We start from the raw sequence: 27,920 nt of genomic DNA, 5'->3' as shown, positions 1-27,920 counted from the left end.
GTGGGGGAGCACTCTCATAGAAGCAGGGGGGGGATGGGATAGGGGGTTTATGGAGGGGAAACTGGGAAAGGAGATAACATTTGAAATATAAATAAAATATATCCAATTAAAAAAATAAAAGAACAGTTAGTTCTGTGTTGAGCTTTTTGTCATTTTTTTTTATTGTAAATACCCTTCTTATGCTTCCTGGGAATGACTAAGCGTTAGAGAGTTGGCTCGGTGACAGGCTATTCCCTTGTGCCAAGCAGCCTTGGTCAGCTGTTACCTAAGCAGCTCTTGGTCCCTTGGTCCCTGGCTGGACTGCCCTCACCGCAGCCTGTTTGCTTTGGGGACTTGCTTTATAGATAATCTGAAGACTCTTCGTCAGTGGCCAAGGTTACGATCACCACAGCTGAGCATGTGCTCCACTTGTGACTGTTCTGGACAGGGATCCTCTAAGTTCAGTGCCTGCCTGGTCTATAACTTAGGAAGCAGCACTGTACAAAAGAAGGCAACTCCTGGATGGGGTGGTGGTGCCAGGCACGGTTCTGTATCCCAGAAAGGAGATATGCTCAGGAAGGCTAGCCTCCACTACATAAGGATTTTGAGGATATCCTGGGCTACATAAGCTCTATCTACGGAAAAATCAATCAATCCATATAAGATACACTTTGATGACCTTGAAACAACCTTGATTGCTCTTCATCTCTCATTCAGATTAGAGGGAAGAACTCCTATCCTAACCCCCATTTCCCCACTTCCCACCTTCACTCCTGCCCACAGAAAGACCCTTGATTGGTGCAGACCGATCTTCATTTGCATAAAGGCTATGCTGTGATTGGCACAAACACAGTTCTTCATTTGCATAAAGGGCTGTGGCATGGCCGGTAGAGGCATCCTTGCCACTTGCCTACTACTCAGTTATAGAACCAAACTTTTCAGCTTACTTTTAAGGTCAGCTGGGAGACACCCCTCTCCACTGCTCTCTGGAGTTATAACATTAAGGGATCAACAAATTGTTTCTCTTGAATGGCTTTTTTTTCTTTTTATTTCCTCCCTTCCTTCCTTCCTTCCTCCCTTCCTTCCTTCCTTCCTGAGGCAGGTTCTCTCTACATAACCCTGACTAGTCTGGAGATTATGTAGACCAGGCTGGCACTGAACTCACAGAGGTTCCCTTGCTTCTGCCTCTTGAGTGCTGAAGCTAAGCGTCTTTGCTTATTTTTGATTTTTGTCACATGTACAGTGGGCTGAGCTGGTAGCATGAGGAGACAGAAAAGCAGCCATGGCAGCAACAGCGGTGGTAAGAGGACACCCAGAGTTCCCCAGGACAGAGCAGAGACAGCCAAGATGATAAAGGATCCTGAAAATAGAAAAGAGGTTATCAAAGGCCAAAGATGGGGGACTGCCACCCCTGACTGCTGGGAGGGTTCCTGGAAGCTGCTAAGCCTTAAGAGTTGATGGTCCTTGCACGGAGTGTAAGATGCAAAGGGATACAGCTGATCTTTGAGAGCTCTAACATTAAGTGATGGTCACTGCTGCTGCTGCTGCCTCTGTGAGTCTGAGATTACACTGGCTGCTACTGAGTGCTGGGCTACCGGCATAGCCCAGAGAAATAAAGCCTCTGGGCTGAGTCCCTGCAGCCATAGGTTTGTGGACTCTAAAGCTTGGAGCCATAGCTTTTAGTTCTCAGGCCATAGAGCTATAAGGTCTGAGTCTGTCAGCCCAGCTCACAAGCCTTTGACACTAAGGGCCCAGGTCTACCAATACTAAGTTACCTCTCTCTAACTATGATTTCTATTTGAGAAGACCCAGGGACCCTCCCTAGTCATCTGACAAGTAACAGTATGATGCCTCTTAAAACCTAACTTATGACTGGTAAGGCCTAGGGTGTAAAGGTGCTTGTCCTCAAGAGTAACAACCTGAATTCATTCTCTGGGACATGCAGCGTAGTTGGAGACTACCGACTCTTGCAGGTTGTCTCCTGACCTCCATACCTCCACAGCAAGCATGTGAAATAACTATAAAAAATTAAAGTAAAAGCATATTAACATGAAGGACCACCACCCATTTTACACAGCCATATAAAAACTCAGATACCGATAAACACATGGCAGATGTGGGTAAAGGGGGAGCTAAGGCTACAGAGAAACCCATGAGATAGGCACAGTGATCTGGGAGGCTGAGGCAAGAGGACTGCCACAAGTTCAAGGCTGTCTTGGGTTGCATAGTGACTTTGAGGCCAGAGACAGTGAATTTTGTACCAGTCCCAAGATGGCCACACCCTAGATAAATAACAGTGAGCAGTCTCAGGAGAGCTGCAGTATCTGGCCAATGGTTTTTACCAGTGGGAAGAGATGTGGGGCCCAGTAGAAACAACCTGAAGAGAAATTAGTCAGTTATTACTGAGAAATTGGCACAGGTTGTTTGGTTATCTGCTCAGCCTTCTGACAGACTGAAGAAAGTCAAGACAAAGGCCGGTCAGAACTCAAAGCTGAGAATGCCCCTGGGTCCTGCCGCTTGGTAGGAGGATCGAAACTCACTTCTTTAAAACAATAACTATGACTCTAAGCCATGTCATTAAAAAAAAAAAAAAAACTCCTTTAATCCTCATAAGCTCATAGAAGTGAGTTGAACAGTAGGTGTCTTTGACCTCTGTATGAAGACACCTACTCCTGTGGTAAATTCTTATTGAATACTTCCTGTGTGTGCCTGGAACATAGTTATGGACAAAACATGCAGAGCTCCATCTTCACGAGGGATGGGAGTGGTGGGAACAGACATTATTAGTAAGTAATTTGACAAACTTAAAAGTCAGTGTCTTTGTCAGTGGTGGCCAGGAAAGACCATTTTGCCTTTGAGGAGCCAGCCTGGGCTACACAGAGACTGTAAAAAAAAAAAAAAAAGTCCAGAGGTGAGAACATGTTTGGTGTGCTTAGGGATGGAAGCTAGCCTAGCTTTCGTGAGTCTTCTCGGACATTTTAAAAAGGATTCTGGGGGACAGTGAAATGGCTCAGACGGTAAAGTGCCTGCTACCAAGCCAGACAACTAGAATGCATGCCCAGAACCCACATGATGGAAGGAGAGAGCCGACTCCTGAAAGTTGTCCTCTGACCTCCACATGTGCCTTCTCCCCCCCCAAAATAAATAAAAAATAATAAATTTCGAGGACTTTGGAATTTACTCTAAGTGTCAGAATTTACTCCGCCACCATTAACTATATGACTTCAGGTGAGTTATTTAAACACCTGTGGGCCTCAGTTTGTCTACCTGTAAAGTGGGGTTCATGTTAATTTATTCAATGTTGTAGACCGCTTCTAAAATGATTCCTAATAATTGTGTCTACTCACACCCTGTGGCGTGGGCCAGACTTGGTGGTGCACTTTTAATTAGTACAACAAAGGCTGGCTTGCTCGTTTTCTACTGATGCTATAACCAACCACTGTAAGCATGATGGCTTAAGACAATGCAGGTTTGGGGATCACATGTCTAAGAGGGTCTTCCTGAGTTGCAGCGAAGGATCAGCAGGGTTCCCTCTCACTCTCTCTTCCCCCTCCTCCCCTCCCTTCCCCTTTTCCTTTTCAAGTCCATGGCCTTGTACATTCTGGACACACACTCTGTCCCTGAGCTATGTCTCCAGATGTGTGGCTTTGTTCCTTGTGGAAACTGCAGGGACGAATCTGCTTCCTTGGCTCGTCCAGCTAATCTGAAGGCTGCCTACATGCCTCAGCTCACGGTCCCGTCTTCTGGCTTCCAAGTGCTTTGCTCCAGCTTCCTTCTGCACCATCATGTCTGTCACTCTCATTTTTCTGCCCCACCCCCCAGAAGGACCTCATGATGTCACTGGACTCACTTGTGCAGCCTAGACGGAGCTTCTCATCTGAACACCCTTCACTTAGCAACTCTCTCCTGCCCACCCCCGCCCACCCCCACCCACGTCCATGTTAAGTCAGTTAAGTCAGGCACTTCTTTGACGGGGAGGATGTATGAAGTTCTGTCCGTCACAGATAGCTATACCCCACTTGTAAATAGGCAATGAAAAGACAGCAGCTTTTCTCTTGGGTGTTCTGTATGTTTCTAACTCACCGTTCTGAGGAAAGGCAGCTGCTACAGCAAAAGGCAGCTGTGTGCAGGGACCCATTTGGCTAAGAACTGAAGCTTCCTTTGCATCAACAGCCGGTCACATTGTCTGCCAACAATCATGAGTGAACCCTGAACTATCCCTGAACACGTCGGAAGGAGGCAATATTTTGTAAATTTCTTTTTCTGTTCTAAATAGGGGCTCACCATGTCACCTTGGCTAGCCTTGAACTCTCAGAGAGTTCCTAAGTGCTAAAAGGTGAGTACCATCATGCCTGGTAAAGCTGACAATTTAAAAAAGATTTCTTTCTTTATTATATGTAAGTACCCTGTAGCTGTCTTCAGACACACCAGAAGAGGGCACTAGATCTTATTACAGATGGTTGTGAGCCACCATGTGGTTGCTGGGAATTGAACTCAGGACCTCTGGAAAAGCAACCAGTGCTCTTAACCACTGAGCCATCTCTCCAGCCCCAAGCTGACAATTTTTAGGGGGAGAAATCAGAGTGGTGTCAGAGAGAACAGTAGAGGTGGGCTTTGTTAAAAGGCTGGTATTTGATCAAAGTCTTTAAGATGAGAGAGGAAACCATTCATTTTTAGGGAAAGAACGTTCCAAATATAGAAAACACCAAGCACTAAGGACCTGTGGCAGGAGTGTGTCTCGATCTTTTTTTTTTTTTTTTTTTCCTTATCAAGGCCGAAGGAGATTTGCTGGGAGCTGGGTGCTTGGTCTCTTCCTCTCTGGCGTGGGATGGAAGGATGGAAGTTGCTGAAGGTGGCTGATCTCATGAAGGTGGGAGAAATTCTAGTGTCATTTATAGGAGGGAAGGAATATGAGAAGGAAAACAAAACAAATAAAATCCCGCAGGATGTTAAGACAAACTCTTGCAACTTGCCTCTGCCTGAGGCTCCGGAACCCTCAGCAGTACGCCAGCGCCCCCTGGTGGTCACCAGGAAGGTACACGTCACTGCAGTCAAAAGAGTGGTTGCTGTGCCAGCAGCTGCAAAATTATACCGTCTTCACTTGCGGTCCACACGAGTAATTACTCGTTCATTTAAGTTTTCTTTGTTTTGTTTGAGCCAGTCCGTCTTGGACCCAGGCTGGCCTCAAGCTCATCATGTAGTTTAGGATGACTAACCGTATTTTAACCTCTGCAGCCCCATAGAGTTGACCCTCATTTAAAACTCTTACTTAGTTAACCCTGTGGCAACTCCCTTTTTCAGGATGAAAGTGGGAGACAATAGCACACCACTAGTCAGTGTCTAACTCCAGGCCACCTGCTTCTAAATGACAAATCAATGGCAAGAAGCATCTACAGGTGCTAACTAGAGCCACATGCCATGCACCCGTGAGGCCCGCGTGCACCATTAATATTCCTTTCAACAGCAGAGAAAATTGATGTTACCGAGAACGTAGGAATTTGCCTCAGGTCATTCAGAGAGTATTTAATGAGCGAGAACTGGGAACGTTGAGGGCTGGAGAGATGGTTCAGCAGCTAAGATATTGGCTACTCTTTCAGTGGACAGAGATTCCATTCCCAGCACCCGAGGTGTGGCTCATAACTATCTGCAACCCTAGAAGAGGGTAATTTGACGCCTGCTTTTAGCCTGTGCAGGCACGGGGTGGGGGGACGTGCTGTGTGGGTGCCGGGGTGGGGGGAGCAAAAAATGTTGCACAGACCTATGTGCAGACCAAGTACCCATACACATAAATAAATTAAAAAAAAAAAAAAAAGACAATGAGAGAGAATTGGGAAAGCGCTGAGCAGCCTTGGGTTTGTCCATTTCTGTTCATAAATGTGCACACCTAGAAGGTGCCGAACCGAGTATGCTGCTCAGCGTGAGGCCTGAAGCAGAAACAGGGAGAGAAAGAAATGATGCCATCTGGCAAACACCACGACGAGAGAACCTCATCTCTTCACAAATGAGTTCCTGAAAATAAGATCCGGAAGGAGCACGGAATGGTTCAAAATCAGCCGCAAACAGAAGTAAATGTGAACAGCTGACCCCTTTGCAGGGAAAGGACAGCTTAAGCGAGCATAGATTTCATGAGACTCAGCAGGTGCAGCGCTCTGGAAAGTACCCGTTTAAGGCTCTCCACCACCTTAAGAAGAGCGAGGGTGCCACCGTTCTACTGAGATATTCAGAAAATCTCCTCTTAGCTTTGGGGAACTATAGTGAAATCCCTACGTGTGAAGAGGAGACTGGCAACTCAATCTGACTTTGAGGGGATGCCCAGCAACAGGCCCGCGCTGCCAGCTCTTCTTGCTCCGGGCGTCTGGCGTAGCTGTCCAGGACATTCCTAGGTGTGGCCCAGGGTGCTTGGTGCCAGACACCACACTGGCCAGGCTGTTCCCTCCCTCTGACTCAGGTTTTTAGGAAGTTCCAGGCGTGAACCCTGAAGATCACTCTCAGATACTCTGCTCTTATGTGGGAAAAACCATGGGGAGAAGCTGCTACCCAGGAGGCCCTGTGTGTCCCGGGTCTTCGTACCCAGGAGGTCCTGTGTGTCTGGGGTCCTCAGGAACGACTGCTGTGCTGAGTCTCTGAGACTACTCAGAATTTACAGAGCTCCATCACTCTTTTCCTCCCCAGCATATACCGCCCCACCCAGCTTTCATAGTTAAGTCAGCAGCTTTTGATTACTAATGCCTGAGATAATCAGCATCAACAGCGTTTGATTACTAATGCCTGACATAATCAACAGCAAGGGTGAAAAAAAAAACCTCAGTTTCAGAGGTTTCAGCCTGTTGCTTCTTGCTTTGGGCCTGTGGTATCCTGGTGCATCGGGACAGGTGCCTGTCACAGAAGAGGCCTAGTGGTGGCAAGGAAGAGCCAGGACAGGCTCAGGTTCTTTCAAGGGTATATACCCAGTGTACTGTTTCCTCCATGAATTCTGCCACCTAAAAGTTCCAGCCACATTATAGAAACAGTCAAACAAGATACAAAAGAAAAAGCGTAGAGAAGTGACCATAAGATTTCATTCTCTTAATAATTGTCCTTATCGTCTGAACTATATCCTCCTTGAAGCATTGTTTGGATGTGTTTGAAGAAAGGAGAGCTGGGAAATCTAGCTATGAGTCTGAATAAACTAAATGAGATAACTAACTATGTGACAGTGGGGTTTTTTGTTTGTTTGTTTTTTTCATTAGTTTGGGTTTTGGAGACAAGGTTTTTCTGTTTAGCTCTGGCTGTCCTGAAACTAGCGTTGTCCACCAGGCTGGCTTCGAACTCAGAGATCCGGTTGACTCTGCCTCTCAAGTGTTGGGATTAAAGGTGTGAGCCACCATGCCCAGTTTAACAGTAGTTACTTTCAAATGAATAATTACTATTATTTACATTGTTTAATTTTGTATTTTGAGGCAGAGTCTCACTCTAGCCTAGGCTAACCTGGAAGTCATTTGTAGTCTAGAATGGCCTCTAGCTAGGATTATAGGTCTGAACTTGGTGATATTTTTCATTATTCTTTAGTTAACATACAAGTAATGTTTTGAGTTAAGGTCTCGTGTGGTTTAGTCAGGCTTTGAACTTGCTGTGCAGCCAAGGTTGACCTTGGACTCTTCATCTTCCAGTTTCTACTTCCCAAGTGCTGGTATTACAGATGTTCCCAACTCCCAAATATAAAGAGCTTGGTGTGTTTAATTTTAAGTGTATGGGTATTTGGCCTGTATGTGTGTCTGTGCACCACTTACATACAAGGTGTCAGATGCCATCCCCTGGAACTGGAGTTGGATGCTGTGAGCCACCACCACAGGGGTGCTAGGAATAAAATCTGGGTCCCCAGGAAGAGCAGCTCATACTCTCAATTGCTAAGCTATCTCTCCAGCCCAACAAAGAGGATTTTTGATGACCTGGATTTGTGATTCCTGGACCAGTGATATTAGCATCATCTGAGAACATTTAAAATGATTGTGTGTGTATTTCTTTCTTTGTGTGTGTGTGTATGTGTGTGTGTCTGTGCTTGAGACACAGAGGCAAAAAAAAAGTGTGAGATTCTTGTGGTTGTATGATAGCGCATACATGAGGTATGAGGTGTGATGAGGGCTAGGATGGTTTAGGTCTTCAGGTTGAGCAGAAGTGTACTTAACCGATAAGCCATCTCTCCAGCCACTCTGGGAACATTTTAAAATGGCAAAAGCTCACCAGGCATGGTGGCCCATGCCCACAGCCTAAGAAGTTATGTGGTGAAACAGGAGGATACGTAGGTTAAGGCTACCTTAAACTACAGAATGAGTTTGGGGCTAGCCTAAACTATGTAAGACACAAAAGTCTCAAAAAAAGGGGGGGGGGGAGGTGGGGAAGATGTCTCAGTTGGCAAAGTGCTTGCTATGTAAGCATGAGGCTGAGTTTGGAAGCCCAAAACAGCTAAAAATCTGAGCATGGTGGCATACTCCAGGAATTCCAGTGTCGGGGGCTGATATGGGAGGTTCCTGGGGCTAAGTTATTGAATTCAACATTCAGGGAGAAGCCCTGTCTCAAGAAACAAGATGGAGCGACAGAGAGATGGCTCAGTGGGCACCTGCTGCCAAGCCAATCTAAATTTAGTCTGTGGGACCCACGTGGGGCTTGGCAGAGAGCAGACTCCACCAGTTGTCCTTTGCCTTCAGCAGATGCCCTGTGGCATGTGAGCGCCCAACACATCCAACAACCTTTCACCTTTGTCTCTCTCTGCTTGTCACTGTGATTCTTTGTCCTATAAAGACAGTTAAATGCAACTCCTCAAATACAACATGGCTCTGGAGATATCATTGAGACTACACTTTTAGATGCTAAGAGCTAGACAATCCTGGAGTGAAAGGATGAACTTGCCACAGACAGTAAGACTGTAGGCAGGTCATCTGCATCCCCAACAAGGGCATTACACACACCGGAGGTTTAAGATGAGCAACAGAAACATATACAAAATAAGCTTAAGCAAAGCGGGGAGAAATTGTTGGATTGATGGTAGGGAGCTTGCTGAATCCTAGAGATCTCCAGAAACTAGGTAAGGCCCAAGCTCAGGGAAGAGAATAAGAACACCTAGACCCCCTAAAAATATCATTAGACTCTGGTTACATCCTGACTTATGTCCCTATCATTTGCTAGGGATAATTATGAGAGAAGAGATAGGTAGGTGAATGTAGTGGTTTGAATGAGAATGGTCCCATAGGCTCATATAGTTGAATGTTTGGTTCTCAGTTGGTGGACTGTTTAGGAAGGATTAGGAGGTGTGGTCCTTATGGAGGAGGTATATCACTGGGGGGTGGGGTGGGCTTTGAGGTCTCCCCACCTCCCTCACCTCCATCTTGCAAATAAGATGTGAGCTCTCAGCTACTTCAACACTGTGGCTTGCTGCCTGCTGCCATGCTTCCCAATGATCATTGGCTAACCCATTGAAACTGTTAGAAAGCCCCGATTAAATGCTTGCTTCTGTGAGTTGCATTGGTCATGGTATCTCTTCATAGCAGTGGGATAGTAATGAAGACATTGGGCAGAGAGTTCTCTCAACACCTCTATGTAGCAGTGAGGGTAAGAAAAACAGTAGAACAACTTTAGAAAGATCTTTCATTCAGTAAACACCAACACATGGTAGTGATTAATGCCTTATCTGGTTGTGAATGGAGAACAAGGCAGTTATTTGTTTATTTATGAGTGCTCTATCTTCAGACACACCAGAAGAGGGCATCAGATCTCATCATAGATGGCTATAAGCCACCATGTGGTTGCTGGGAATTGAACTCAGGACCTCTAGAAGAGCAGCCAGTGCTCTTAACCACTGAGCCATCTATATAGCTCCTTGTTTTCTTTTTGTGCTATCTTTTTAGTTAAATTTTGAAAACTGAAAAAGATATACTGACTCCCAGAAGGCTATTTTTGAAAGAATACATGATATTAACACATGCATTTCACGTAGCCCTGCAAGACTGGCTACCCATAAATGTGTGGTATATGGCTGTTGGTGTTGGGAAAGTTTTCTGTTCCATTAGCCACAAATGTATTATAAACTTATTCCTGTCAATGAAAATGTACTGAAATTCAGTCAGTGGATGTATGAAGGCCAGATTCCTTCCACATAACAACTGGTGCTATATTTCTGATCTTTTGGAACTGCTTTATAAGCTTCAATATCATTGGGCTATTCTCATGGTTGTACTTCATGTTATTTCATATAAACAGTCCACATAAGGATCTTCCCCAAATCAGCAGAAAGTTTCTGACAGGAGCACTGTTGAAAAGGAGAGCATCTAAACAGAGTTACCTACTGTCAAACTCCACTAGACAGCACCAGCATGGTCTTGGCATTATATGCTAAGCAGGGTTTCTTTGAATGACTACATTCTGGGAAATGACTATCTGCTATAGAATGTCTTATTCATCTTGACTCATGGGTAACAGACTTATTGGGAAACACATCACATTTCAGCTCCCATGAATATTTATTCCCGTTAAAACAACACACCCCACAGCAAAATATGAATTTTGGAGAGCTACTTCATACAGGTTAAGAGAGGTTAATGGATCTTGTCATCCAGTATGCAAAAAAAGCTAATAGGGGGAAAGTTTCACTAATCAGCCCCATTCACAACAATCAACATCGCTTCTGGAAACTCATCATAAGAGATTGGAGGACTTTGGTATAATGTGTGAAAGGGATCAATGTTCACAGTTTCTCCAAGTTCATTTGCACTGTTGTTAAATGAGCCAAGAAAAGTTCTGGAACTCCCCTCTGGATAGGCACTTTGAGGCACTAAGAAAGCTTTTCTTATGGTTTGCTAACAGAAAAGCAACTGAGCTAAAATGGGTTTTGAAACAGCAGTGCATTTTCTTTGCACACAAGAGCCAAAACATGCTGTTTTTGTAAATGGAGTCAAAGAGAAAGTTTATAGCTGTGGGTAATTAGGTTTGTACTTTTCTCAGTAAAATTTACTTGAGAGAAAGGGGTGGTGGGAGGTGGGGGGTGGAGAAGACCTCAACAGAGACAGAAAGAGAGGAGATGGGGAAGCACCGAAGAGGAGGTCTTTGAGCAAACTCTTTATGAGGTGCCATGAAAAGCCAATGAAACAACACGAGGTATAATTACAGCTGGAAAGTGTGTGTGTGTGTGTGTGTGTGTGTGTGTGTGTGTGAGAGAGAGAGAGAGAGAGAGAGAGAGAGAGAGAGAGAGAGAGAGAGAGAGAGAGAGAGCTGTCTTTAGTTTCTGCAAATCTTTTGTTTTGTAATCTTTCACTAAGTGGCCTTACCTCTGTGACAAATTTCCATATTGCTGCCTATTATGTCTTTAGGCTCTCCAAAATGTTACAACATGTTCGGGAATCTATATTAAAATTTTACTTTAAAGCCCTCTGAACTCCAAAATACCCCTTCTATAGCCATGGTACGAGGCCAACGAGCCAGAAAACAAGCCTTCTCCACTTGGCTTTGCTATTCCAGGTTAGAGCCTGCCGTGCAGCCATCTCTACATTTAGGTTGGGCTAGTTTTTTCTGATTCTCTTGAGTGTTGACTCCTGGGAAACAAACTGATTTCTACAGTTTCAAGCTTCACACAAGAGTTTCAGTCAAGTGAAACTGTCAATAGTGTTTAAAATGAGCTTTGCCCCAACTGTGAGTTTTCTTTCTTTCAAGGTTGTGAACAATAGGGCTCACATATCAAGCTGTCAGAACTTGGTGATTCTGCACACATATATTCAAAAGCTTTAGTGAGGCCACATTGTTTCCAAACGACTACATATGCAGTATGTAGTTCTACAAAAGGCCTGTAATCAGGTGTGAAAGAATGGCTTTTATTTAAAAAACAGAAAGTCTGTCTAGTGGCACAGTTTTCTCCATACACAGTGTACAAACACATAATTACATCCTCAGACTTTCAGATTTCCTGAAACTGGGTTGGAACCAGATTTTAAACAGTGCTTCCTACCCATCCTGTCTTAGCTCTCCTACAGTTTATTCCGTGCATGAATTCTGTGGTGTTTAGTAAGGGCTGAGCTCCTGCTGAAGTTTTTCCCACATTCCTTACAAACATAGGGCTTTTCTCCAGTATGAATTCTCTGATGATCATGCAGATTGGTTTTCTTTCTAAAGGCACGGCCACATTCATTACATTCATAGGGTTTCTCTCCAGTATGAGTTCTTTCATGCTGAATGAGGGATGAGCTCTGGCTGAAGGCTTTCCCGCAGTCGATACATTCATACGGTTTCTCCCCAGTGTGGGTTCTCTCATGCTGTGTCAGCGACGAGAGTCGACTGAAGGCTTCTCCACACTCATTACATTCATAGGGTTTTTCTCCAGTATGAATTCTGTGATGTTCTATAAAACTTGTACTCCTTTTAAAAGCTTTTCCGCATACGTTACACTGATAGGGTTTCTCTCGGAGATGAGACTGCTGACGAAGGGCCTGTTCAGAGTCATAGGGGTTCTCTCCAGCATGGATCCTCTGATGCTCAGTGAGGTCCGAGATGTGACCGAAGTCTTTCCCACAGTCATTACAATGGTACGACTTGATTTCAGTGAGTGCATTTTCACCTTGACTCAGAAGAATATTAGGCTCAAAAGCCACGCTGAAGTTGTTACTTTGGTAAGGTTTGCTTCTCTTATGAATCCTCATATGCTTATACAGGGATGGGCTCTGACCAAAAGCCCTCCCACATATGCTACATTCAAAAGGCTTCTCTCCTGTATGAGTCCTCTCATGTTGAACAAGGGAAGAACATCTACTAAAGGCCTTCCCACATTCCTTACACTGGAAGGGTTTCTCTCCACTATGTGTGACCTCATGTTGGGTCAGGGACGTGCTGTGCCTGAATGACCTCCCACAGAGATTACACCGATAGGGTTTTTCTCCAGTGTGGATTCTCTGGTGTTGAACAAGAGATGAACTGCGCTGGAAGGCTTTCCCACAGAGGCTGCACTGGTAGGGTTTCTCTCCTGTATGTGCATTTTCATGCTGACCGAGGGATGAGCTGTGCCTAAAGGCCTTTCCACACACGTTACACTCAAAGGGCTTTTCCCCAGTATGAATTCTCTGATGCTCAGTGAGCTGTGTTCTCCAGAGGAAGGTTTTCCCACAGTCAGCACACTCATGATGTTTCTTCCCAGAGTGGACTCCTTGATCTGTACCATTGGGATAAGCATCACCTTTATGAATTTTCTCATGTTTATTAAGTGATGATCTATGAATAAATGATTTCCTACATTTATCACATTTATAAGGCTTCTTTTTAGCAAGGATACTACTCTGAGTAACTAATTCTGAATTGTGTTCCAAATTATTTCCAAATGTTTTACATTCGTTGGGCCTTATACTTAAAGAAATGTCCAGTTGTGGAACCAAGTTTGTGCTCAAACTAGAGTCTTCACCAAATTTATTTTGCTCATTTTTTTTCTCTAGAATGGTTATTTTATTCTGGGAAGACACCTCTGTCCCAAGATGTCTTCTCCAAGTTTCCTGGTGCCTCTGGATATTGACATCCCAGAAATCTCCTAATGTGGCACATGACAAAACATTTGTACTGTGCGATGCTTCAGATGTGCCTTGCTGAGGACTCCGTGCTTTGACGTCAGGTCTGGTCCTCCAGTCTAAAAGAAAGATAAAGTGCAAAAGTTCCAACATTCCTTGCAGTTCAAACAAAATGCTACAGTAGGGGTGAGGAGACGTGCTATAAATCATGCATGGCTGTGTTTTTAAATCGGTCTCTTAGTCTGTGCATACACCTTAAACTGCAGGAAAGAAAGAGCGAGATGCCAGTGAACGTTACAAATCAAAGCATCTGTCCCAGGAAGCCCATGTAAGTAGGCGAGTCTGATAGGAAATGAAAGCATAGAGGAGCCTAAGTGTGCAAGGTACAGATGTGAACGGAACAGAACCATGTTCTGTCTTGCAGGATTCCATGTTTCTTGTCTATATAATGGGACATAACAAAAATTTGCCTTCCTACTACACCCATTTTATAATTTCTTTAGAAAGGATTCTATAATTCCTTTACAGTAACATACTAAGATAGCAGGCTTCTAAATACTGCAGAGAAAATCTTCAGCTAAGGGTCCACACATTAAACTAAAAACTGGGGAAAAGTAATGTTTTAGAAAGCAAGTTATTTTTGGCCTTGCAAGGAAAAGAAGTTTCAGTCTGTGTGAGCTCTGATTCCGTAGGCCATCTCTGTATGTGAATCTTTTAATGCCTTTAATCCCAACACTTGAGAGCAGAGTTTGAGGTCAGCCTGGTCCACATAGAAGTTCCAATGAAGCTGCATTTATATTCCCCCCATCCCCATGTGTGTGTGTGTGTGTGTGTGTGTGTGTGTGTGTTTGTGCATGCATCCAAGCTTCAGAGCACATGTGTAGAGGTCAGACAAAAAGTTAAAGGAGTAAATTCTCTCCTACCATGTGGCACTCAGGGACCAAACCCAGGTCATCAGATTTGGCAACAAATGTTTTACTTACTGAACCATCTCACTGGACTATTTGTTATTTGAAACAGGGCTCTCACTGAACCTGACATCTCAGTGATTCAGTCACCCTGGCCGGCCAATGAGTTCCAGGAACCCATCTGTTTCTCCCTTCCCATCTCCCACCGGTGCCAGGGCTACAGACCTCTGGTGTTTCATGGGTGTTGGGGATCCAAGAGTCTCCTGTTTGAAAGCAGGCACTTTATTAACTTAGTTGTCTTCCGAGCCCCAAATCACCTTTTTCTCTCCTTCTTTTAAAAGTGCCTTTGTAAAGTTTCATTTTATGCGTTTTGTTTAATGAGTGTTTTGTCTGCAGGCATGTGTGTGCGTCTGGTGCCCACTGAGGTCAGAAGAGAACATCAGATACTCTAAGGCTGGAAATTAGTTTCGAGCCACCATGTAGATGCTGGAACCTGAACCTAGGTCCTCTGCAAGAGCAAATCTCTAATTGCAGAGCTCTCCCCAGCCCCCCAATCACCTCTCTTGACCAAGGATCTATTTCAGTCAATAGACGTGTCCCTAGGTCTGTTTTACACCATAGAATAGTAGTATTAGATAACATTAATTTTTAGGTTCTAAGAATAGTAATCTTTAGGACTGAAAAGCAGACTCAGCATGGAAAAGCACTTGTTGCATTTGTGGGTACCAGACTTGATTCCCAGCACCCACATGGAAACTCATAACCATCTGTAACTTCCGTCCTAGAGAATCCAATGCCCTCTTCTGAGCTGAGCTCTGTGGGCATCAGGTATACATATGATATACATATATACATGCAGGCAAGATTTATTCATATGTATAGGTATATGTGTGTGTATATATATGTATATATGTAAAATAAATAGATCTAAAAAAAAAAAAAAGAATGGTTACCTTATACAAACTAAGGTCATATCTATAATCTAGTATCTGAGAAACTGAGGCAGAACAGACCATGAATTTGAGGCCAATCTGGATACTTGTTGGGAGATACTCTCTCAAAAACAAAAACAAAATAAAAATATTGGGGAGAATGGGTTGGAAGGGTGAATGTACTTGTCAAACCAACAGGACTGAACATGTAAGTGTACATTTTAGTGTAGATGACATTTACTTTAAAGAAAGAAAAACTATAGGGCTGGCAGTGGAATAAGCTAGTAGGCTTTTCTAGCTTTCAACGTCCTGACTTCCTGACTTTGATCCCCGGTACCAAACTGAGTGTGATGGTGTATCCTGCATTCTCAGAACTCAGGTGGTGGAGGCAGAAAGATCAGAAGTTCAAATCTAGGAAGAAAGAACTGAGGCTGGAAGGGTGGCCCAGTGGTCATGACGACCTGTTATTCAACAGAGAGTATGTGAGTTGGATCCTGTCACTCACTCACACAATAAGAAGGGGAGCCCCACACAATACCTGCAATCTGAGCTTCAAGGGATGAAATGACTTTTTCTTCCACCCTTCACACATACACACACAAGCATGGGCACACACACACACACACACAAAATAGATCTTATGAACTCAAACAACAACAAAAATCAAACATGTCCCTCCAAAACCCAAACAAGGACACAAGCAACAACAAAACTATAAAGATAAGCTGAGGAGCTACAGAGGTGGCTCAGCAGGTAAGATCACTGGCTGCGCTTCAAGAGGACCTAGGTTTGATTCTCAGCGCCAACTTGGAGGCTCCCAACTGTTAATTCCAGTCCCAGGAGACCTGGAGCCTTCCTCTGGTCTCTGTGGGCTGCACATATGTGGTGTTCACGTACATGCAAACAAAACACCCGTACCCATGAGAACAAGTGAGCGGGGCTTGAGAGGTGGCTCAGTGGTTAGAGGTGGCTCAGTGGTTAAGAGTACGTACTGCTCTTGTGGAGGACCCAAGCTCAGTTCCCAGTCACACTAGGTAGCTAAAACTAACTACAGTACTAACTCCAGAGGATCTAATGCCCTCTTCTGGCTTTGGTGGCTTTGGCACACATGAACATATACTTCCTACTCCTCCTGCATGTATATAATTAAAAATCTCCTAAGAGGCCCAGAATAAATATGCCCTGAAATTTAAGGAATAATTAATAGGTTAATTAATTAAAAAGTTGAACCCTGGACTCAGGATATAGTTTGTTGATACAGTACTTTTTGTTTTGTTTTGTTTTTAAAGAACTTGGGGAAAGACCTGGATTTTATTTTCAGTATTTCAAAGGAAAACAAAACACAGAAGTCTGATTAATGATATTCGTACCTACATAGGTACTTCCTTAAGAATGCATTAAAAAAGATGGTTCTTACATGGATAATTCGGCAAAGCAAGTATCACACTGTCAAAATCTGTGACCATCTAGGTGACAGCTTTATGATAATTACTGTACAATTTTCCGATGTTTTCCATATATTTGAAATTCTTATAATAAAATGTTGGGAGAGGAAGCAACAGTTAAAGAAGACCAACACTCAAACTTCTAAGTCTGTGACAAGAGTCAAAACTCATGTCAGCCATGCGGAACAGCGCTCATTTGTAATCTCAGCACTGAGAGCTGGGCTTGTGGGCTTCTGGGGATGGGAATGGTAACTTTCGGCCAGCCTGAGCCACAGAGCAGGATACTTTCTTTCTTCCTGAGGGCAGTGAATGCTACATTTTCTTTTTCCACTTCTCAGTGGGACTTGAATAAAGGATTAGTTTTGTCTCTTTTTCCATTAGTAAAGGCCTAAAACAGACCTCTTCCCAAACAGTGTGTATTGTACCGTGGAGTGTATGTTTACCAAATATAATGTACTCAGGTTAGTCAGAAGCCTCATCACAAGCTGAGCTCTCTCTGTGAGTTAAAATGAAAACATAGTCTCTGAACACCTTGCCTTTTCAAAATCCTAACATGCTTCTTTTTAAATAGTGAAGTCAGTGTTGAGTCCTGGGGACTGTGTGCTCGGAACACAGTGTCATGAGGCTCAGACCAAGGTTTACCTTGCACCAGCCCCTTTCTGTGTTTGGTCTTTACTTTCTTTTGAGACCAGGTCTCACTATGTAGCCATGGTTGGCCTAGAACTCACAGACAGCCACCTGCCTCTGCCTTCTGGATACTGGCATTAAGGGATGGGGTGGAGTTAACTTCTCTCAGACCACACTATAAAGCTGGGTGTGTGGTGCATGCCCTTAATTCCAGCACTTGGCTGCGTTTTCCCCTAAGACTTATTTTGGGCAGGAACACCTGACTGGAGAAGGATAGGCAGAGTGTCACCCAGGAATGGCTTCAGCTTCCTTTTCAGGTCAGATAGCTCCCATGCCTCTTGTTAGAAGGAGTGCCTCTCCATTAGCTGTGGCCCTGCCTACTCTGATTCCCATGAGCAGAATTCTTAACTCATTTACCTGGACAGAAAGGTCTTTGGATTTCTCTCTCTGATATCCATGGCTCTTCTCCTTGCTCCAGTTTGAAGATCACCTCTGGCTTGGAGACTTGATACCCTGCTCATGGGTAAACACACAAGATTTGGGTGTTTGAGCAAGTAGACAAAGGACCCTCCTATAAGTCAGTGCTAGTCCTTGATCCTCAGGAACTCTGAAGAAAAGAAAAGGTGCAACTTAAGGAGACACACGAGCAGAGCCCCCTTTTCTAGGTCTGTAAAATAAGGATCTTTCATGCTCAAAGCCCAGAAAAGCTGGCACCCCAAAACATAGGCCCCAACCAAGCCTTGGGCTTCCTTCTCTCTAGGCTGCATGCACCAAACCTTAGCAACCAAGGGAGGAAAATTGAGGAATATGTGAGACACTGGGGGGTGGGGGCTCCTTACCGAGTGAAACCAGGTGGCTATAATTCTCCAGCATGACATCCTTGTATAAGCTCCTTTGGGCAGGGCCCACGTGGTGCCATTCTTCCTGGGTAAAGTTCACAGCCACATCTTTGAATGTCACCGACTCCTGTGGGATCACAGTCCTGCTCAAGTAGGGATCAACACCACGAATGATCCTCCGGAAGTGCTGGGAACAGCACTCTTGGGGATCATGTGTTTGCTGCTCCAAGAGTCAATGTTTGGTTTTGTATGCAAATTTAAAGCACCCGAGTTTGTCTGACAGAAAAGTCAAAGGGAAGCCTATTCCACAACCTTGCACATACTATTCTGTCTCTTTTCCTTTCCCACCCCTTTTTCCATGTAGCCTGGGCTGGACTCAGATTCAGAAGGTTGCTGAAGGTGACTGAATTGCTAGTGCTCTTTGCCTTTACTTCCATGGGCTGGGACTGCAGGCCTACACTGTCCTGCCCAGCTCACATTCTCTTTCACCTTGCTGTTTTCCTTCCAAATCAAACCTCATACACACCTGCTCATTCTGGGATGCTTTCTTCCCTTGCTCTGTTACAAATTCACACATGAGGATAAAGGAATGAGACAAAGTTTCTCTGTTGCAACCTTAGCTGTCCTAGAATCAGCTCTCTAACCAGGCTGGCCTCAAACTCACAGAATTCCAGCTGCCTTTGTCTTCCAAGCACCGAGACTAAAGGCCTGTGCCACCACCACCAACCCTTTATTCCTAGGATACCACCATTCTCAACAGTTGGTGTATATACCTAGGAGCTCCCTCACCATGTTTTACACACATACTACTACGTTATGCTTTATGAACCATTACACATATTGATCTACAAATTGCTTTCTATGTATTTACTAATTTTTTAAATATCTGCTCATTTGATTAATCACGTGTGTATTTGAGGGTATTTGTGTGTGCTATGTTCATGCAGGAACCCATGATGGTCAGGAGAGAGCATCAGGTCCCTCAGAGCCGTGTTACAGGTAGTTGTGAGCAACTCTGTGAGTTTTGGAAACTAAACCTGGGTCTTCTGCAAGAGCAGTAAGTGTTCTTACCCGATGAACTATCTCTCCAGCCCCTATTCATTTACTAATTTTTGAGACAGGTTCTCCTGTATCCCAGGCTGATTTCAAACTCACTACATAGTTGAGGTTGAACTGCTTCTATTTTCCAACAGCAGGATAACAGGCATGCATCACGACATCTGGTTTCTGTGGTGCTGGGAGGGAAGCCAGGGCTTGGCTCATGCTAGGTGAGCGTTCTATCAGCTGAGGCCAGCTCCAGCTCTACCATTCAATTTTCACATTAGACAGAAACACAAAGCATGTGATAGGAAGCAAAGTTTAAGAGAAGGTGGCTCAGTAGCCTGGAGACAGTAGGAGGTAGAGATCTAAAATAATCTAGGTCTTCCTCTTCTTCCTTCTCATCTCTGTGGGTCTCTGCAAACAACATAGCCAGGCAGCAGACTGTTAATCCACAAAAGGCAAAAGAAGGCAGTTTGGTTTTGCCTTATTAACTTGACTCTCTTCTGCATCGCTCTGCTTTGGACATCCTCACATTAATGCACTGTCTTCCCTCAGCTCTACAGAAAACACTCCTAGCTGCTGTTCTAGAACTTGCCCAATGCTCTTACCCGAGTGTGACTTCTCTAGTTCTCCCTAGTGATGGAAAACCCAAGGTTTTCATGCATTCTAGGACATCTACAGACAGAGATACATACTTGGACCCTATAAATGGATCTTAAAAGGTATTGTTAGTATTTTTATCTAGATTGAACTTGATCACAGGATACATGTAGCAACTACAATTTGTAGTTTACTGTTAATTTAAAAAATATTTTGTTATACTATGCATCTCAGTGTAGGTATTGTGCAAAGCCCTTTTCCTTCAGAAAGATAGATAGCTCTATAAAAGCCCACATTATATTCCCAAAGGGCCCTCCCCTGCAACAATTAGCCAATCTTGTCAGATTATAGAGTCAAGCTTCAATTAACGGAATGAGTTTCAGTCACCACCTATGTGAGGAATAAAAGATAGAAGCCACCTTGGTCAAATGTGCTTTTTAGCTCAGTCTAGGTTTAGGTGCACTTTTTTTTTTTTTTTTTTTTTTTTTTTTTTTTTTTTTTTTTTTTAACAAAAGCTCACTGCCCTGCCAGGCTTCTTTCAACTGTGTACTTCTTTGTTCCTCAATTCCTAGAGCTGAGATTTTTTCCCCCTCTATTTCTAACAATCATGTTCACGTGAAAGCCAGAGACAGCAGGTCTTGAACCTGGATTACAAGGTGGCAGTGAGTTTCCTGCCATGAGTATTAGGAACTGAACTAATTCTGCAAGAGCAGCGTGTAAAAGCTTACAGTATGTGCTCTTAACTGGAGATCCATCTCTCCAGCCCATCCTTATTATTTTCCGGGAAGTGCTGGGGATTGAACCTAGGACCTCACAAGTGCTAGACAAGTGATCTACCACCGAGCTACAGTCCTAGTTCTTACCCTTAATTCTAAAGAGAGTTTGGATTATGTTTTCATCAATGTAAAATGGTCAACCCCAGAGTTTACGTCTAGAAAATGCCCCCTTTGCTACAAGAATAAAACAGGTTGACAAATCTGTCTGAAGTCTGCAGTACTGGGAATGTGCACTATTACACATCTGTCAAAGAAAAAAAGAAAAAAGAAACGACCGGGGGTGGGGGGTGGGGAGAAAAGCCTGGAGCTAGTTTGGCTGTGATGGTGGTCTCAGACACAGCGCCCAACCTTCACAGGCCTCTTCCTCTACTAGGTCTCTTTTAGGCCTTTGAATGAGAAGCTGGGGCTTCTTGCCTGACTTTTCTATCTTGTCACCCTTTTCTCCACTCCTCACTTAAGAGTTGCAAGAACTGTACACTGCAATAAAGGCTCAGTGTCGACAATTCCAAAACATTTAATTCCTTTCACAAGATCGCACTTCCCTAGTCTCCATCCTTTCAGGAATGTCGCTCGGCCCAGGTCTGGGCACTTTGGGAAGGGGTTTCTCTAGAGGAAGAGACTCAAAACGATCCAAACTAAGAATCTCTATACCAATAATTGTTCCGTACAGACTCCCTCGTACAGGACCTCGCAGGGTGGGATGCTCCAGGCGGTGGGGGAAAGGCTCGGCTCACCTGGGGTGTGGCCATCGGAGGTCTCGGGGCCATTCCTGCCTCAGTGTGTGCTGGCTAAGGTCCAGGGCTGAGGAGAGAGGACAGGATCCAGTCACCAGGCCACCCCGAGGCCCCACCCCTTCAGCTCTGTAGCCACTTCGGCTGTACGGTGGGAAGGAGCCCCGCCTTCTCCTGCTGCTCTCCCCAAGACCAAATGAAAGGCCCCACAGCTTCGGGACAGTCCCTCCGGCCACGCCCCGTCCGCCCGCAGGATGGTCAGCGAAGCCAGGAGGACAGCCTCCTACCCACGGCACTCGGAATCTGCCTCGGGACCTTCGGAATCCTCGACCTCAGGTCCGCCCCTCTAGCGCCCGCTGCAGTTTCTAGTTCTCGGCGGTGCTGCTCTGCAACAACAGGGCCGGACAATGGCCACAGCGACAGGCGCAGAGCCACAAGTGCGACTGCGCACACGGATCCTCGCGCCTGCCCATCCGCGGGCCCAGAAACTACGATTCCCAGCTATCCTCGCGTGCCCGCCCAGCAGAGGTGCCCCGCCTCCTGGTTGGGGCTGTGTAAGAACACTAGAAGGCGGGCAGGTTAGGTTCAAAGTTTTTGTTTGGTATGTGTGTGCTTTCTGGAGCTGCTAGAAATTCTCTCCGCTCCTCCCCAGCCCCTCCTTTCTCTGTCCAGAAACTCAGTCTATATGCCAGCCTGGGCTCAAAGTCATCCACTTACCTCTGCCTTCCAAGTGCTGGGATTAGAGTGGCACCACCTCTCAGACCCCCCCTTTTCTTTCTTCTTTTTCTTTCTTTCTTTCTTTCTTTCTTTCTTTCTTTCTTTCTTTCTTTCTTTCTTTCTTTCTTTCTTTCTTTCTTTCTTTCTTTCTTTCTTCTTTTTCTTTCTTTCTCCTCCTCCTCCTCCTCCTCCTCTTCCTCCTCCTTCTTTTAAAAAATATCTTAGTTGAGATATAATTTATAGACTACAATACCATAAAGCCGAATTCTTATTGTAAGACACAAACCTGTAATTAATCCTCCAGCACACAAGTGGCTGAGGATCCGGAGTTCAAGGTTATCCTAAACTATGGTTCAAGACCAGCCTGGGCTACAAGAGACCTGGTCTTACAGGCCAAAATAAATAAACAATGAACGCATGAATGGATAAGGTGTGTAATTCAATAGATTTTAGTTCATGCAAAGAGTTGCACAACCATCACTCAAGTCTCTTTGAAAATTTCTATCAGCCACAAAAGAAAAATCATGTTCATTATTAACTATCCCCTATTCCTATCCCCGCCTCCTGTCAATCCTGGGCAATCACTGACCTGTGTTGTCTCTGTAACAAATCTGCCTCTTCTGAATATTTCGTAAGATCAGGCAATATGAAGCTTTATGATTAGCTTCTTTCGGTTGTATCATAGTGGTTCTGAGTTCATTCACATTACAATAATCTCCATTCCATTCTTTTTTTTTTTTTTTTTTTTTTTTTTTTTACAGTTTTCAAAAGTTTATTTCTAGGCATGTTTTACCGGTTGTATGGATGTGTGTAGCACATACATGGCTAGTATTCACAGGTCAGATGGATCTATTCACCAGAACGGAGTTGCAGGTAGTACACATACACCCATTCTTTTTTAATGCTGAGTGAAAGATTTGATTGCCCAAAAAATTCACTCATCAGTTGGTGGCATTTGAGTTGTTTATACTGTGGAATTTTATGTTTTTATCTTCAAAGCAACATTACAGTGGATATGTAATGGGGATGCTGTTTCGTTGATCTGGGCTAGATGTAGAAAAATAGAGGTTTGGCAGCACAGTGTTTAGCATTTCAAGAAACTGAATTTGTTATCTAAATTGGCTGCATCACGTTGCTCTCTCTCTCTCTCTCTCTCTCTCTCTCTCTCTTTACTAACAGCATATAGATTTCAACATTCCTACCCACACCTGTTACTATTTGTCTTTTTATCACAGCATTAAGTGGATTTTGCTGGGATGCGTGGGCAGAGAAAGTACAAGTAACAACAAACCCCTTTGAAACTATGCAAATATTTCCCACACTAAACCAGAGTAGCAGATATTTAAAGCAGAAAACAGAAGTTTAAGAAATCCTGGATAATTCCTAAAATAGAACTTCCCCTAAAAAGCACAAACACAGGGTAAGGCTCAGCACCAGGGATTATAGCTTGTTCCCTAGCACTGGTAGCAACACAGCCCACTGAGGGCCAGGGTACCTCCTAGGGACCTGGGCACAAGAGGAGGGTTCAGTAGGGACCTAAGACCAAGAATGTGAACACACCTCTGGCACTCAAGAGCAAAATAAGAATACAGTGAGGCAAGGTGGAGGCATACCACGACAATGCACTTGGCAAGGAGGCAGGAGGATCAGAAGTTCAAGGGGACCAGCTTGGCTTAGTTAAGGGAGACCCTGTCTCAGAACCAACCAACGAACCAGCCAAAAACCTCACCAAAACAACACAGAGAGTTAAAACAATGCAAAAGGTTTTGCCCATGTAAATATAAGAAACAATGTAAAATGTATTTTGGCAGTGGGAGTGGAGGTGGGTGCAGAGGCAGGCTGATCTCCATGACTGTGTGTGTGTTGGGGAGAGAGAAGCTGGACAACCCTTGGGAGCTGGTTGTCTCTTTATACCTTCCACCATTTGAATTCAGGTCTTCAGGTTTTCGCTGCAAATGCATTTACCAATCCAGCCATCTCTCTGGCTCTGTGGGGTTATTCGTACTCACTGTCGAGATTGGGGGTGGGGAGAGCTTCAGTTTGTCCATTTCAAAGACCATTATTTATAAAGCCTCAAGTTGCAATAGGAGAGGGACCAACCAGACCCTTCAGCAGGCAAAGAGCCGCATTCACAGCAGTAAGGCATGCTATGGAAACCCGAGCTCAGAAGAATTTATTGACTGTCTCCCGGTTCTCTTATGTTTTTGGTTGAGCCTAGTCTTTAACGGCTGAGCCATCTCTCTAGCCCTCTCCCGGTTCTCTAAATTGCCCAGCACAAGGACTGGGGCATGTCAGAGGTCGAGGTGTAATTAGTTCTTCGGTTGGCTGCTCAGGTGACTGTCCGACACAGGCCGTGTGACCTGGGATGAGCTTGTGAGCAGAGACTCCTTGGGTCACCAGGCACATTGCATGCCCTTTTCTCGTGGTCTAGGCATGGACCTGCAAAGCCAGGACCCTAGGATGCTCCTAGTACAGGGTCCTCCAAGGGTATGTGTGGCTCTGCCCTGGTCCCCGGGCAGTGGTTATTGTTTGGTGCCAAACACAAGATTGACCGAGGGCTGGAGGGATGGCTCAGTGGTCCTGTGTTCAATGCCCAGCAACCACATGGCGACTCACAACCATCTTTAATGGGATCTGATGCCCTCTTCTGGTGTGTCTGAAGACAACTACAGTGTACTTATATATTATATTATATAATAAATAAATAAATCTTAAAAGAAAGAAAGAAGCTGACCAAAGAGAAAGAAGTTGACCGAAGAAATATGTGTCCTTAGCGAGTTCACATAACTACCAAACTTCTAGCCAATCAGAACTGCGCATTCACATAACTACCAAACTTCTAGCCAATCAGAACTGCGCATTCACATAACTACCAAACTTCTAGCCAATCAGAACTGCGCATTCACATAACTACCAAACTTCTAGCCAAACTAAACCTCTTAGAGCTGTTTGACACCGGCCTCCGCATCTGCTTCAGATTCCCAAGTTTTGAGATGGAAAAGACAGAACATGCTAAGGATATGGAGGAAGGACCCCAGGTATCTGAGTAGTGCCCTCCCCCACTCCCACCCTGGTGCCCTAGTGGTTAAGAGGCCACCCTTTCTACTTAAGAGGCAGATACTGGACTCAGTGTGACCTTGTCCAAGCTAGAGGGAGCCAAAGAAACCGGTTAATAACGCCAGGTGTGGAGGAATGTCAATGCTCTGCCGAGGAAGAGCCCCAGGTATCCGAGTAGTGGCCCCCCTCCCACCCGGGGCCCTGGTAGGTAAGAGGCCATTCTTTTCTGCCTAAGAGGTAGATACTAGACTCAGTGTGACCTTGTCCACGCTAGAGGGAGCCAAAGAAACCGGCTGTAAGATAACAGACATCTCTTGCACACTGGATCAGCAGTGGGCTTGGTATCCTCTGTAACACAGGAACATCCAAGAAAATTAGTGAGAGGCGATGGGTCCTAGTGAACGCACCTGGCCTCTGTTACAAAACTTGCAACAGGGAATCTCAGTCCCTGCTCTCAGCAAAGATACCAAATCAAGAGAATACTTCTGGATGCTGCTTGGGGCCTGCATAACTTTAGCTTTTCCTCATCTGAGGCTGAACTGTCGAATTGAGAGTCCACTCTAGATTGCTGGTGTGGAGAGAAGCCAAGTTCACCCCCTACCCCCACCTCCACCCCCACCCCCACTCTTTTGCCTTCTCTCCCGTAGTTCAAACTAACTTGAACTCATAATAACTCAGGCTGTTTTCAAACTCCTGGCAACACTGCTGCTTCCGCGTTGGGAGTGAGGGATTACAGTAGCCACTGCACTTGGCTCCAGTAATACCTGTTGTATCTGGACCCTAAGGCTTTAGCGTTCTTCTGACTGCTTGCCTAGATTGCCATCTGCTGGTCACTGTGGCACATTACTGTTCTAAAGTTTCACATACGCATACTTTGACAAATTTGTTCTTGCCAAGACCAGGCCTGGCATTTTACATACATTTCTTCTTCTTCTTCTTCTTTCTTCTTCTTCTGCTTCTTCTTCTTCTTCTTCTTCTTCTTCTTCTTCTTCTTCTTCTTCTTCTTCTTCTTCTTCTTCTTCTTCTTCTTCTTCTTCTTCTTCTTCTTCCTCCTCCTCCTCCTCCTCCTCCTCCTCCTCCTCCTCCTCCTCCTCCTCCTCCTCCTTCTTCCTTCTTCTTCTTCTTCTTCTTCTTCTTCTTCTTCTTCTTCTTCTTCTTCTTCTTCTTCTTCTTCTTCTTCTTCTTCTTCTTCTTCTTCTTCTTCTTCTTCTTCTTCTTCTTCTTCTTTACATTTTTATTGGATATTTTCTTTATTTACATTTCAAATGTTATCCCCTTTCCCGGTTTCTTCTCCGGAATCCCCCTATCCCATCTCCCCTCACCCTGCTTCTATGAGGGTGCTCCCCCACCACCCACCCACCTACTTCCTCCTGCCTCTCAGCCCTGACATTTCCCTACGCTAGGGCATCGAGCCTTCATAGGACTGAGGGTCTCTCCTCCCGTTGATGCCCGATAAGTCCATTCTCTGCTACATAGGTGGTTAGAGCCATGGGTTGCTCCATGTGTTCTCTTTGGTTGGTGGTTTAATCTCTGGAAGATCTGGGAAGTCTGGTTGGTTGATATTGTTGTTCTTCCTATGGGGTTGCAAACTCCTTCAGCTCCTTCCATCCTTTCTCTAACTCCTCTATTGGGGAACTCGTTCTCAGTCCAATGGTTGGCTTCAAGCATCTGCCTCTGTATTTGTCAGGCTCTGACAGAGCCTCTCAGGAGACAGCCATATCGGCTCCTGTGAGCAAGCACTTCTTGGCATTCATAATATTGTCTGGGTTTGGTGAAGTTGTTTATCAGGTTTAGGGGGAATTTGGGGGATCACTTAAGTATACTATCATATCATCTGCAAATAGTAATATTTTGACTTCTTCTTTTCCAATTTGTATCCCTTTGACCTCCATTTATTGTCTAATTACTCTGGCTAGGATTTCTAGTACTATATTGAATAGGTATGGAGAGAGTGGGCATCCTTGTCTAGTCCCTGATTTTAGTGGGATTGCTTCAAGTTTCTCTCCATTTAGTTTGATGTTGGCTACTGGTTTGCTGTATATTGATTTTACTATGTTTAGGTATGGGCTTTGAATTCCTGATCTTTCCAAGACTTTTACCATGAAGGAGTCAAATACTTTCTCAGCATCTAATGAGATGATCATGTGTTTTGTTCTTTTCTTTTCTTTTTGAGTTTATTTATACAGTGGATTACATTGATGAATTTCTATATAGTGAACCATCCTGTATCCTTGGGATGAAACTTACTTGGTGATCATGACAGATGACTGTTTTGATGTGTTCTTGGATTCGGTTTTCAAGAATTTTATTGAGTAGTTTTGCATCAATGTTCATAAGGGAGATTGGTCTGAAGTTTTCTTTCTTTGTTGGGTCTTCATGTGGTTTAGGTACAAGCATAATTGTGGCTTCACAGAAGGAATCTGAGTAGTGTTTCTTCTGTTTCTATTTTGTGGAATAGCTTGAAGAGTTTTGCTATCAGGTCTTCTTTGAAGGTCTGATAGAATTCTGAACTAAACCTGGGCTATTTTGGGGGAGTGGGGAAACTTTAAATGACTGCTTTTATTTCTTTAGGGGTTATGGGACTGTTTATGTGGTTTAATCTGATCCTGATTTAACTTTGGAACCTGGTTTAGAAATTGTCCATTTCATCCAGATTTTCCAGTTTTGTTGAGTATAGTCTTTTGTAGTAAGATCTGATGTTGTTTTGGATTCTTGTTTCTGTTATGTCTCTATTTTTATTTCTGATTTTGCTAATTT

General features: G+C 44.4%; 1 protein-coding gene across 1 annotated transcript; it reads right to left on the bottom strand.

Moving 5' to 3' along the window:
* Positions 1-11,893: 11,893 nt before the first annotated feature.
* On the bottom strand, positions 11,894-21,755 carry ZFP90 (ZFP90 zinc finger protein). The gene is made up of 5 exons (XM_080937136.1): positions 21,677-21,755; positions 21,393-21,459; positions 18,242-18,368; positions 17,820-17,915; positions 11,894-13,609 (listed from the first exon to the last, which is right to left on the bottom strand). Exons 2-5 carry the CDS (start codon positions 21,423-21,425, stop codon positions 11,970-11,972), a joined length of 1,896 nt encoding a protein of 631 aa, XP_080793262.1. The 5' UTR covers positions 21,426-21,459; positions 21,677-21,755; the 3' UTR covers positions 11,894-11,969.
* Between the last annotated feature and the right edge of the window lie 6,165 nt (positions 21,756-27,920).

The sequence above is a fragment of the Micromys minutus genome, assembly GCF_963924665.1.
Source record: "Micromys minutus genome assembly, chromosome: 24".
NCBI lineage: Eukaryota > Metazoa > Chordata > Mammalia > Rodentia > Muridae > Micromys > Micromys minutus.
This window is presented reverse-complemented; position numbering and strand designations above follow the sequence as displayed.